Source organism: Astyanax mexicanus, chromosome 21 (genome assembly GCF_023375975.1).
Source record: "Astyanax mexicanus isolate ESR-SI-001 chromosome 21, AstMex3_surface, whole genome shotgun sequence".
NCBI lineage: Eukaryota > Metazoa > Chordata > Actinopteri > Characiformes > Acestrorhamphidae > Astyanax > Astyanax mexicanus.
In genome coordinates, this window is record NC_064428.1 from 24,075,712 (window position 1) to 24,089,069 (window position 13,358).

At 38.4% G+C, this 13,358-nt stretch overlaps 1 protein-coding gene across 2 annotated transcripts in view; it reads left to right on the forward strand.

Annotated features, from left to right (window-relative positions):
• The window catches only part of LOC103033078 (VPS10 domain-containing receptor SorCS1), a 389,355-nt gene that overhangs the window by 298,061 nt on the left and 77,936 nt on the right, over nucleotides 1-13,358 (forward strand). For both annotated transcript variants that reach the window (XM_049469578.1, XM_049469579.1), the window contains exons 6-8: nucleotides 8,199-8,263; nucleotides 10,361-10,479; nucleotides 10,935-11,024. In XM_049469578.1, coding sequence (XP_049325535.1) covers nucleotides 8,199-8,263; nucleotides 10,361-10,479; nucleotides 10,935-11,024 — 274 coding nt within the window. The remainder of the gene's footprint in view (nucleotides 1-8,198; nucleotides 8,264-10,360; nucleotides 10,480-10,934; nucleotides 11,025-13,358) is intronic.

The following is a 13,358-nucleotide window of genomic DNA, read 5'->3' on the forward strand; positions in this document are numbered from 1 at the left end:
TTGCCAAAAAAAAAAAGAATGGACAAAAATCTTAGTCTCTAGATGTCTTTACCAAAGACTTGCATCTGTAACTGCAGAGAAAGTAAGGAAACTCTACTAAGTACTGATATGTAGATGACCGAATACTTTTGCACGTCACACTTTTCAGAAATGTATTTGATTAATTTTTTTTTAAAACCATGAATCATTTCCTTTCTACTTCACAGTTATGTGCTACTTTCTGTTAGTCTATCACTTAAAATCTCAATAAAATACATTTTTGTTTGCGGTTGTAAGGTGACAAAATGTGAAATGTGCAAAAGTCTAAAGGGATATGAATACTTTTGCAAGTCACTGAGACTTATGTTATGCATCAGTAACTCTAGGTCATTTAAAATACATTGCAGACATGATTTTTGCGTGTAGAAATGGGTGTAATAATTTACCAAATTTTTAAATGTTATTTGACACAATACCATCAATTCAATACATTTTTTAGAACAACAGAAAAAAAACACATTGCTGAAAACGTGCTTTACCTTAATATTAAAGTAGAATGAATAATCTATTAGTTTAAGATTGAACTTGTTTTGACCTGTAATTACAAAATAATTGATTGTGTTCAATTAAAAAATATATTTCACAAGCCTATTTACCACCCTGTTGTTTTGCCTTAGAGTGGCACATGCTCATTTACGCTTTATGGAGGGTTTGCTTAAGAGATTGCAGCTTGTTTAGCTTAGCTATAGCTTGTTTAGCCTAGCACTACATCTTACGCGTGCATAATCCTCCCTAAATATGCACAACACAAAGAATACACACAATAAAATACACTAATGCTAAATCTTGTGCTTGTCCACATATTTTCTAATAGAGTATGTGGGAAGCCCCATAGACCCTGTAGACCCTGTAGTTCTTCAACAAAATAACTGTATTTTTGTAAGAAATAACACAGACGTAGCGCTGTCACTATGACCGGGAGATCGCTGGTTCGAATCCCGGTCTTGCAGCTTGCCATTAGCTGTGTATTGGCTTTGCTCTCTCTTGGTGGGTAGATGGTGCTCTTTCCCCACATTACTCTAAAGGGTGATATCGATCAGCACAAGGCATCTGTGAGCTGATGTATCGGAACCCAGTTGCTGCTGTGCATTCCTTCGAGTGTGCTGTGATGCTACTCGGCAATGATGCACTCTTTTTCTCTTGGAAAAGAGGCGGTGCTAGTCTTCACTCTCCTTGTATTGGGTAAAGGCAACAATTGGCCAAGCTAAATTGGGAGAAAATTATAAAATAAACACAAGCACTTTTAGGGGCCCTAAAATAGAACCTGGTGGGACTCCATATGACAAGATGTGCTGAATCAAACTAATACAAAAAAAAACCAAGAATAAACAGAAAAAAATACAAATAAATGGCGGATTTGTTAAAAATTTTGATTTGTTTTATGAAACAGTGAGAATATACTTATAAAAAGATTCTAAAATACCGTTCAATTTATAATGAATAAATCTAAAATGTAATATATATATATATATATACAGTTGTGGTCAAAAGTTTACATACACTTGTAAAAAAACATAATGTTATGGCTGTCTTGAGTTTTCAATAAGTTCTACAACTCTTATTTTTCTGTGATAGAGTGATCGGAACACATACATGTTTGTCACAAAAAACAGTCATAAAATTTGGTTCTTTCATAAATTTATTATGGGTCTGCTGAAAATGTCACCAAATCTGCTGGGTCAAAAATATACATACAGCAACAAAATTTGTCAATTTTGGTGATGTAGCGAGTTGTGTCAATCAAATTAGCTTCATGTCATGGCCTCTTCACTTCTTGTAAGTGATTCTGATTGACTACAGCTGTTGACTTCTCATGAGCCCATTTAAATAGGGCTCATTTGACCCAGTGATTAGACTCAGCTACAAAAGCTACAATGGGAAAGTCAAAGGAACTCAGTGTGGATCTGAAAAAGCGAATTATTGACTTGAACAAGTCAGGGAAGTCACTTGGAGCCATTTCAAAGCAGCTACAGGTCCCAAGAGCAACTGTGCAGACAATTATACGCAAGTATAAAGTGCATGGAACAGTTGTGTCACTGCCACGATCAGGAAGAAAACGCAAGCTATCACATGCTGCCGAGAGGAGATTGGTCAGGATGGTCAAGAGTCAACCAAGAATCACCAAGAAGCAGGTCTGCAAGGATTTGGAAGCTGATGGAACACAGGTGTCAGTCTCCACAGTCAAGCGTGTTTTACATCGCCATGGACTGAGAGGCTGCCGTGCAAGAAAGAAGCCCTTGCTCCAGAAAAGGCACCTTAAGACTCGGCTGAAGTTTGCTGCTGATCACATGGACAAAGATAAAACCTTCTGGAGGAAAGTTCTCTGGTCAGACGAAACAAAAATTGAGCTGTTTGGCCACAACACCCAGCAATATGTTTGGAGGAGAAAAGGTGAGGCCTTTAATCCCAGGAACACCATGCCTACTGTCAAGCATGGTGGTGGTAGTATTATGCTCTGGGGATGTTTTGCTGCCAGTGGAACTGGTTCTTTGCAGAAAGTAAATGGGATAATGAAGAAGGAGGATTACCTCCAAATTCTGCAGGAAAACTTAAAACCATCAGCCCGAAGGTTGGGTCTTGGGCGCAGTTGGGTGTTCCAACAAGACAATGACCCAAAACACACATCAAAAGTGGTAAAGGAATGGCTAAACCAGGCTAGAATTAAGGTTTTAGAATGGCCTTCCCAAAGTCCTGACTTAAACCCCATTGAGAACATGTGGACAGTGCTAAAGAAATGGGTTCATGCAAGAAAACCATCACATTTAGCTGAACTGCACCAATTCTGTCAAGAAGAGTGGTCAAACATTCGACCTGAAGCTTGCCAGGAGCTTGTGGATGGCTACCAAAAGCGCCTAGTTGCCGTGAAAATGGCCAAGGGACATGTAACCAAATACTAATGTTGCTGTATGTATATTTTTGACCCAGCAGATTTGGTGACATTTTCAGCAGACCCATAATAAATTTATGAAAGAACCAAATTTTATGACTGTTTTTTGTGACAAACATGTATGTGTTCCGATCACTCTATCACAGAAAAATAAGAGTTGTAGAACTTATTGAAAACTCAAGACAGCCATAACATTATGTTTTTTTACAAGTGTATGTAAACTTTTGACCACAACTGTATATATATATATATATATATATATATATATATATATATATATATATATATATATATATATATATCTTTTTGTTTAGTGATTTTAACAGGAGTTACAATTTATTTGTATTTTAGAAAATAAGCTTCATTCTTCATAGCATCTCTATCAGACTGCGATCTAAAATTTCCCAGAGCTCCCCTCTTTCAAACTGATTCATCCATCTCTTTCCTCTCCTTCTCCCCATCCTTCACTGTTTCTGCTTCTTCTGTCGCCGGCGCTGCGCCAGACAATCTGGAACAGTCAAGTCCAGACGTTTAGGGTCGCTCCATGCCCGGCTTAAGTTCTGGAGAGAACACTTTAGTGGAGTGACGGGGGAACTGTCAGAGCTCCAGCTCCTGAGCCCTGAGGACTGCTGACAAACTGGATGCTTGTGTGAGATTTACTTCAGAGGTCATCGATCACGGATAGGAAAAAATACGCTTTTCCTCCCTGGATACGTAGTGTAATATTGCGAGGTTCAAGGAGTGATGCAGCCAAAAAATCCAAAAAGCCCATGCGAAGATGTTCAGCCAAGTCGTGTTTGGCAAGTTCCGAATTTGTATTTCTCAGTTCTGCAACGACTTTGCACTGTTTCCTTTTACATAACTGCTGAATAATAATGCTTTAGAATGCAATAAAAAAATATATTGATAATATTTGACCTTCTTCACATTGTGTCAGCTTGCAACCACTAACTTAAATGTATTTTATTAATATTTTAAGTGTTAGGCCAACACAAATTAACACATCATTGTGAAGTGGAATGAAAACGATACAAAATTTAAATCAAATTAAAACTGCCTTCAGAATCCCAATGGTCACTCTGGAGGAGCTGCAGAAATCCACAGCTCAGGTGGCCCACAGGACAACTATAACTTAGTTCAATGATAGTTTAGTAAAGGCAATATCTATAAACGGAATTAAGACAAAGTGAACGTTTCTTCAAGATGTCAAGTCAATTTGTTAAGATTTGGTTTAAATTGGTTTGGAGTTAATTTTTGTTCTTCATCTTTATCTTATTCACTTTCTTCTTTTCTTCTTTGTTATCTTCATGTTATCTGTAACATCATCTTCATCTTTTTTTTCATATTTATGTTCTGCTTCTTCTGCATCTTCTTGAAGTTAAAGTTGACTTTCACATTAATGTTCTTCTTATGCAGCTTCATGTTTATTTTCATCCACTTCTTCTTCTTCTTCTTTACCTTTGTATTATTCACTTTGTTTTATCATCTTCTTAATGTGTTTATATCAATCTTCTTCTTCTTCAACAGTTTTTTTCTTTATCATCTTTTTTCTTCTTTATATTTTTCTTCTTCCTCTTTTCCTCTTCTTCTTCTTCTTCTTCTTCTTCTTAAGTTTTTTTATCTTCTTTTTCATTTTTTAAACATTTTTTTCTCCTTTTGATGTATTTCTTTTTTATCTTATTTTTGTCTTCTTTTTAGACATATTCTTCTTCTTCTTCTTCTTTTTCTTCTTCTTCTTCTTCTTCTTCTTCTTCTTCTTTTTCTTCTTTATTCCCTTAATAAAATAATAAAATAAAATACTAAACGGCCCTTTAATTACTTCATCTTATTCTTTTATTCTTCTTTCCGTTCATCTTCTTCTTTATCACAATCTTCTTTATTTAAGTCTGTGTTTTTATTTAAGCCGTCTTTGTGTTCTTTTATTGCTGCATCTTTGCTTAATTTTCTTTCCTTATTATCTTTTTCTTAAATGTCTTCTTCTTCTTCTTCTTCTTCTTCTTCTTCTTCCTTTTCTTCCTCTTCTTCTTCTTCTTCTTCTTCTTCTTCTTCTGCTTCTTCTTCCTCTTCTTCTTGCCCTTCTCTGTGTCCTCTCCTCATTACGCTTCCTAACAGGCCTATTATTACCATTATGATTATTACTCAGTATAATGAGTATATTTTGCAGAAGCCGTTAAAATCTTTTTTTTTAAAGTGCTGAAAGAGTCAGACAGTCACAGAACTCTATTTGAAGCTATTTGCAGCTTGTATTTTTTGTGAGAGTGTTAAAGAGCTGGGAGAGAAGTAGGGCAACCCCTCACTAAGCTGAGCTGTTGTTGTATCTTGGAAAACCGGCGATACTTCCGATAAATGTCTTATAAAGGCGGAGACCGAGGATGCCTTTTGTGTGTTCCTTGCCGGAGCATTTCCCTCTGATTCTACAGTCTCTTTAATAAATTTTTCATGCCATAATAATTTTTTTCCCCCCATGAAGTAAAAGCGCGGGAGAGAAGGAGCGTGAGGAGGGCTGCGTGCGGTGCCTGTGGGCGTTCTTGAGAAGCAAATGAGGAGAGTTTCGGGTTTAATGATGGCAGGATGTATCCTCGACTTCTGTCAGAATGACGGCGGAGGGCTCTAGCACAAACCGGGCTAGTCTGAGAATGTTTCCCTTACTTGAAATGCAGCCTTCACCCCAAGATTGCACACACACACACACAAACACAGGGGTGGTTAAAGTAGAGGTTTCAATCAGAAGTGGAAGCTGCCATGCTCACTTCTCTGTCCGTCTTGCACGTTTTCACCAGGAGAGTTGCCTCAAAATCCATTAGGGTCTCATCTGACGTTTCATCTGCTCTGAAAGACTCTTGAATGGGTAGCTGAGATGAGAATAGCGTGGAGAAGTGACACTCTACACACGTAAAACACGGCTACACACGGGGCTGCTGAGATCTCGTACCAATGAGATATCGCGAGACTAAAACAGCACAATATTTCAATAATCAGGTGATAAACAAATGTTTGCGAGAAGCCAGAACCGAAACAAGCACAGGTAACCAAAACAAATGTTTGATCTTTTTGGAGCCAGCAAACAGCAGCGCTCAGTGCACACACACACACGCACACACACATATATGTATGGTGTATGTATGTATATATATATATATATATATATATATATATATATATATATATATATATATATATATATATATATATATTTATTTTTTATTTTTTTTTATATATTTTTGAAAAGCATTCATTTGAAGTAATAAAACATACAAGTCCTGCTTAAATTTTTTAAAAACATTTCCTAACCTTCAAAAAAACGCTTTTATTGCTGTCACTCTGCAGCGCCCTCTCAGGTTCAACTGCACTGTAGGCGTGGATGATGTGTCCAAGTACTTTGGTACGTGGACACATCACAATAGGCAGATCAGACACAATCAATAATCCCGCCCCACCCTGCTGACGCCCAACCATCTGTGTCTCATTGCTATCAGAGGCACACTGCTGCTGTTGCTGCTGCTGCAGCTCAGCCAATCAGCCCTCCCTCCCTTCTGCCTCACCTCTAAACCCATACATCATTCAGTGCCCCTCCCAAACTAATACCCAAACCTATTTTTTAGCCTGTTTCAAATATGAGCTGAGAGTGGAGTTAGCTAAAATCAGCAAGTCTGATGAGCTTATCCTGTGCAACAGAGGTAACTCTTGGTCTACCTTTCCTGTGGCGCTCCAGATGAGTGCCAGTTTTATCATAACATTTTTGATGGTCTTTGCGACTGTTGCTGCTGCTGCAGCTCAGCCAAGCAGCCCTCCCTCCCTTCTGCCCTGCCTCTAAACCCATACATCACCCAGTGCCCCTCCCAAACTACTACTCAAACCTATTTTTTAGCCTGTTTCAAATTTGAGCTGAGAGTGGAGTTAGCTAAAATCAGCAAATCTGATGAACTTATCCTGTGCAACAGAGGTAACTCTTGGTCTACCTTTCCTGTGGCGCTCCAGATGAGTGCCAGTTTCATCATAACATTTTTGATGGTCTTTGTGACTGCAATTGAGGATACTTTCAGAGTCTTGAAATGTGTCAGACTGACTAGCTTTCAATTCTTAAAGTATTTTCTTTCTTAATTAGTTCATTGAGTACTTCTTGCATTACATAATATGGATTAGAACATTACTCCGTCCCTCCATGTCTCTAAACTACATTCACCAAATCTCTGCCTCAAAACAGTTTAAACAGTGCTCAAATGCAAATAATGATGTCAGATCAGACCCCAATCAATCAAAATGAAAAAAAAAAACACTACAGAACAGTCATTACACACAACATAGTAAAAAGAAAAAAAAAACACAAGAATCATATCATAAAGTCTTTAGAAATAATCCTTACTGTTCACAAAAATGCATTTTCAAAAGAAAAAAAATCATGTTCAGCACTTGTAGTACAAATATATATAATTCTACGAAAAGAACATGCAGTTACAAAAAAAAAATACAGGCAGTACTAGTCCTACAAGTATATTGGAAAATTAATGTAATGAAACACCTTTGCGTTGAGTCATAATCCGAACATATAATGAAACATCGTAATGAAAAAAAGCAATTACCTGTTCTCCTCTCTGAATCATTGGACTATGTTGGACACAGTGAAACTGCTTCGGTATTATACCAAATCTACCTCTTCACAACACTTCACAACTAATGCTCCTTTAGAAATGCAAGTAATTTTAACTCTTGACCAGTTCAGCACAGCTGTTAACTGAAAGCTGAACATTCCAGGTGACTCTACCTCATAAAGCTGACTGAGAAAATCCAGCCAAGATGTGCAAAACTGTCTCTATCTAAGCGAGAGGTGCCTAATTTGAATAATCTAAAATATAAAACATTATCCTAGTTTAAGACTTTTAATAATTCCATACGTTTTTCTTCCTAATTTGGTTGACTTAAGTATTTAGTATCTACAAAGATGCATTACGGTGGGCTTGCCCAGCCAGGGAATTGAACCGTAGCCTGGTATGGGTTTGGCAACCACTTTTATGAGGTGTTTGAAGAGTAGGTTTGTTCCCATACAAAAAACAAGCCACTAATTTACTGTGCTGTATTGGCAGCATTTACACTGATGCCGATAAATCTGTGTGGTGTCAATATTGGCTGATTTATTAGTCAGGCTTACTGCACTTAGCGCATTGTAGGAATTTACTGTACTCAATAATTGGTTTGCTTCACTCACAGAAAGTCTCTCTCTCTCTCTTTCTTTTTCTCGCTCTTTCTCTCTTTTTCTGCCTCTCTTCCTCTCCAGGTCCAAAACAGGTCTGGATAAGGAGCCTGGGCTGATTCACCTGGAGACCAGCATCTCCGAAACACGTAAGACGTGATTCTCTCCTGTCTAATTACATGTCATTGACCTCTTTGTCCACCATGTCTACTTTACACAGACTCATCCTCAATCCTCCATCACCGAGCACTTCTTCAAAGACAGCCCAGAGACCGCTTAAGGCGATAGGAAGCTAACGTCTGGCGCCATTAATGAGCCAATCGTCAAATTTTCACAGCTTGCTCGGCACTTCAACCGCGGCCGGCAATTAGGAGTAACGGCGCTACACAGGCCGCCACAGCCGCCGCCACGGCTGGCGAGAGAAAAGGAAAGGGTCCGCATGCACATGTGACATTTACCCAGTGACTCCACACGCCTGTTGACTGACAGAAAGGCCTGGGAACAATGGAGGGTTTGTCTTTAAAGGAAAAAAGGAAAGAAAAAAAAAAAGAACGCTCAATACTGGGCCACCAGACAGGCAGTCAGATGGAGCAAGCGCTCCGCTAAGGCCACTGTAATGCCATCGCTATTGATCTAGCGGCGTTGAAAAGGCAGGCATGTACTTAGCTGAGGCTAGCAGACAAGGACAACATTCTCCCGTCTGTCCAGAGCTCGCAGATGAAATGAAAGGAAATCACAGGGCTTTTTGCCGCAAGTCTTACGCCTCAGGGTACCTCGATCCCACCCACTTTTTCCATCCACCACTCCGCCTAGCCAACCAGTCATGGACAAAATCAGCCCCTACTAAAACAAAGCATAAACATTGAACAGTGGTCTAGTTTAATGGTTGGTGGTCTCAGCGTGAGACATTCCAAATGCAATCATACAGAAGATGATCTTTTAGTGTAGACAAAATCTTCACAGTTTGGTTCAGCCAACAAAGGTGGTCTCAGCCTGGTTTGCATGGAACAAAATGAGACAAAAAAAGTGTAAATTTGATCAGAAACTGTATCTAAAATCCAAAGACTTTTCAGCAGTTGTGAAAGGGGCTGCGAACCATGATCTGGACCAAAGGACCAGAATATGGTTTTACCAATAAAGGTGGTCTCAGCCCAGTTCATCTGGGACAAAAAGACACAACGTAAGCCCCTAAAAAAAACTGTGTGAACAGTGCTCTAGTGCAAACATATGTAAGATGGACTTTTAATGTAGATAAAATCTTTCTAATTTCGAAAATTCGAAAATGTTATCTAACATCTAAAGACTTTTCAGATTGGTCCAAACCAATATAGCAAGTTTAAAATAGGTTACAAACCACGGTCCTGACCAAAGGACCAGAGTTTGGTCCAACCAAAAGAGGTGGTCTTGGTCTGAACCATGGTCTAGTTCATCCAGGACAAAATGAGACAAAATAAGCCCCTGAAAACACAGTGAAAAATTCTCTGGTGTATATTGGGACTCATGGCACTACTGAGGTAAATTCATATTCCCTGTCCCTGCTGGTAAAAACATCTATCTATCTATCTATCTATCTATCTATCTATCTATCTATCTATCTATCTATCTATCTATCTATCTATCTATCTATCTATCTATCTATCTATCTATCTATGTGTGTAATGTGTAAATATATGATTAGATCACACTACTGAGGTAAATTCATGACAACCTGCACTGTTTACGTAATGATTAGATTACTTACCTACTAAGCCTGCTAAGCACTGCTAGGTTACCAGTTTCCAAATCTATACAAAAAAAAAAAAAAAAAAAAAAACATCCCACAGCATGATGCTGCCACCACCATGTTTCACAGTGGGGAAATGTTTAATGGGTAGCAATACTTTTTTAAGGCATTATATGTCAGAATGTTATTTTTTTTCTTTTTTTTATATAATTTATTCATTTGGTTCTTTAGAGGTTATCTATCTACTGTGTATGTCATCTGCAAACAAGAAACAAGAGCAAATCTTTCCTCCACCACCCCACCATAAACCCTCCGCATTACCAACTGGTCTTTAGTGAATCGACCTACCACTAAAGTGAACAGTGTTACCAGTGTAGAGAACGGTGTACTGGTGTATTCCGCCTTCCGCTGTCAGAGCCAGCGCTAACAATCTAACAGGACTAACAGGGGGGAATGTAGGGAATTATTCTTTTTTTTTTTTTTCTTACGTTATTTATTTATTTTTTTCCTTTTCCTCCTTCAGAGGCTCTCTATGTCACCTGCAAACTGCAGAACTGCACCGAGGCCAACAAGGGCAAACCGTTCCCCGGCTACATCGACCCCAATTCCCTGGTGGTACAGGACGAGTATGTGTTTGTCCAGGTGAGTAATAAACGGAGGCGACGCTGAGGCAATAGAGCTGTGGCCTGCGCTGAAAGAAGGGGCGAACAGCACTGAAAACAGCGGTGCGGAGATTGGATTCATGAGCAGGTTCAGGAATGGACTGAATTGTTTTTTTTTTTTCCTCTCGCTTGTTAGGTTGGGTCATGTGTGAATGGCGTTCTCAGGTTTAGATCGCTGTATTTTCTCCTCTGCCTAACTCTAAAGCGCATTACAGTACGAGCTAAATTGGCGAGGCGATGCGATGTGACAAAGTGACTGAGCAATTCCGACTTGATAAATTGTATCTAACACCTGTGCAGCGTTTACCGCAGGTCACCTGCACTGCTCGCCAAACTGTCACCCGGTCTGAAAGTGTCCCTTTATTTATTTATTTCTTCTTTTTTTTCTTTCCCCTCCGCCTCTCTTTCTGTTTGTGGCTGTCTCCATTACCCGAGGTGTCGACGGGCGGCCGGCCAATCTACTACGTGTCATCGAGGCGAGACCTGTTCACACCCATGAAGCTGCCCAAGTACACGCTTCCAAAGGTACCCAACCTTCTTCTAGCTCGGCAGCAAACTGAAGAGAGGGTGGCGACGTAAACACATACACATACTCTAGCTCTAGATTTCCCTTCACCATTCACAGTGCAAAAAATCCTCAAATACTATAGACCTTTTGGAGTGACACAGTCTTTCTTGGTTACAAACGCTTAGGTATGCATGAAATATTTGGCAACCTAAGTATTTTGCTGAAATTAAAATAAAGCACTTTTGATGTAAGTAAGAGAATAAGTGAAAACACCCAATGATTTTTTTTTTTCCAAAATGGTTTTCATTGACATTTGTATGCGCTGTTGGCAGTCTTGCATCGCCACTCGCACTCCAGCAGGGAGTGTGGGTGAGAGCCAGCAAGGAGAGCTTACAACAAACGGCTGGATGAAGGTCATTTTCATGCACTTCTCGCATAACTTTAATGAAACAGTCTGCATGATAGCATTAGCGCTACTGTGGTACATTTGTGACTAAAATTCCACTGCATTAGAAGTAGCTAAATGTGTCACAAGAATAGCATTGTTGAGGTAAATGTATGATTTGAGTTGCACTGCTGAGGTAAATGTATGATTAAAATATCAATGCTGAGATAAATGTATGATTCGAATAGCACTGCTTAAGTATGTAAATATGTAATTGGATTAGCACTACTGAGGTAACTTTCATTACATTAAATTACATTACATTAGATCACATATACTGTATAATATATATATATATATATATATATATATATATATATATATATATATATATATATATATATATATATATTTTTTTTTTTTTTTTTTTTTTTTACCCGAAGTGACTCAAAGTGACAAAAATGGACATAGATATCCAAGGCAAAATGGGTAAAAGTGGTATAGAGGAGGAAAAGAGGGGGTGAATGACCAAAAGTGCATGGCTGAGTGGGCTAATCAGACAGATAAAAAGCACTACTAAAGTAAACTTATGATTAGAATAGCACTGCTGAGGCTCCATAAATGTGTTGTGCTTTTTTTGTATTTGTGGTATTGCAAATGTTGGATGTTAAATATATATTTTTTATTGTAATTTTACCATTTATTTATTCATTTATTTACTTTTATATAATGATAACTTGTATTTTATATTCTGTCAAAGGTTAATTTAGTTCAGTTCCAGTTTCAGTTCATCCCTATAAACGAGCAGATTTAAGAAACGAGTGACCTCAGAATGGCCGTATATTTCAACTGAACTTTAAGAAAACCCTTTTTTAAGACATGCCTCGTCTCATCCTTCACTCCTTTTGTCTCATATTACAATTATGCATGTTTTATTCAATCAGCACCCCTCCGCCGGCACCCCAGGCTCCTTAAAGAGCCTTCCCAGCCAAGACTCGCACGGTCTGGGGTAGATGAAATTTGCAAATTGCCAGCATGTGTTTTCCTCGATAGCCGAGTCTGACAAGCTCAATTTAAAGCTAATAGGAATATTAGTCCTGCGCCAGAATAAAAGCCCGATAGTGTTTATTAATCTGATTCAGCGCAGCGGGGCGGGGTCGCCCTGGCTCTCCAGACTTCCCCTTTCTCTCCAGGCCACGCCATTCCTATTCACTCCCACTTGATTGCAGGTGAAATTTGCATGCGTTTTCAAGCAAAACCCCCCTTTATGTATGTAAATTTGGTAAAAGAAGATCAAAAAATGAATAAATAAGTAAATAAAATGGTGAACCTGAAGATACTGTTTTGAGACATTTAAGTGCATTTCTGTTGTTTTGTGAGTTTGACCTACTTTTTGCCGGTTGCCTGATATTTCAAGTTGAGCTTTCATCAAGTTGGGCTTGTTTAAAGTCGTAAATCAAAGTGTCAGCGGCTCTGTAAACGGTTTATTAATGGAGCGCGGTGGCATTTGATCGAGGGACTGAGACATTGCCCCGTTTCCTTTATAATGGCATGGTAATAATAGACATGATTTCCGTCAACACTTTACCTTCATCATAATTAACAGTAAAGACCTGCGTTTTGGCACCTACTTAAAATTCAAGTCAGTGTTCAACTCAGTGTACTTTTATATAATTCATAAAAGCCTCACAATGCACAGCCTATGCTGAACAAAAGTAAATATAGTCCTAAAGATCATTTTTCTATACAGTCGTTCCTTTTAGACTCTTTTATGAGTTCTACGTTAACTGAGATTAACTCGTCTCAGTTTGAAAACATTAGTAAATAGTTCATAATATATTCAAATTCCAGATTACCTTTTCTATCCCATGGCATCCCCACTCTGAAAAAAAATATGAGTAAAATTTACGCAACTTTCTGCATTTGCTTTTTTTAAGTAATTTTTATTTCAGATAAATGTAACTTC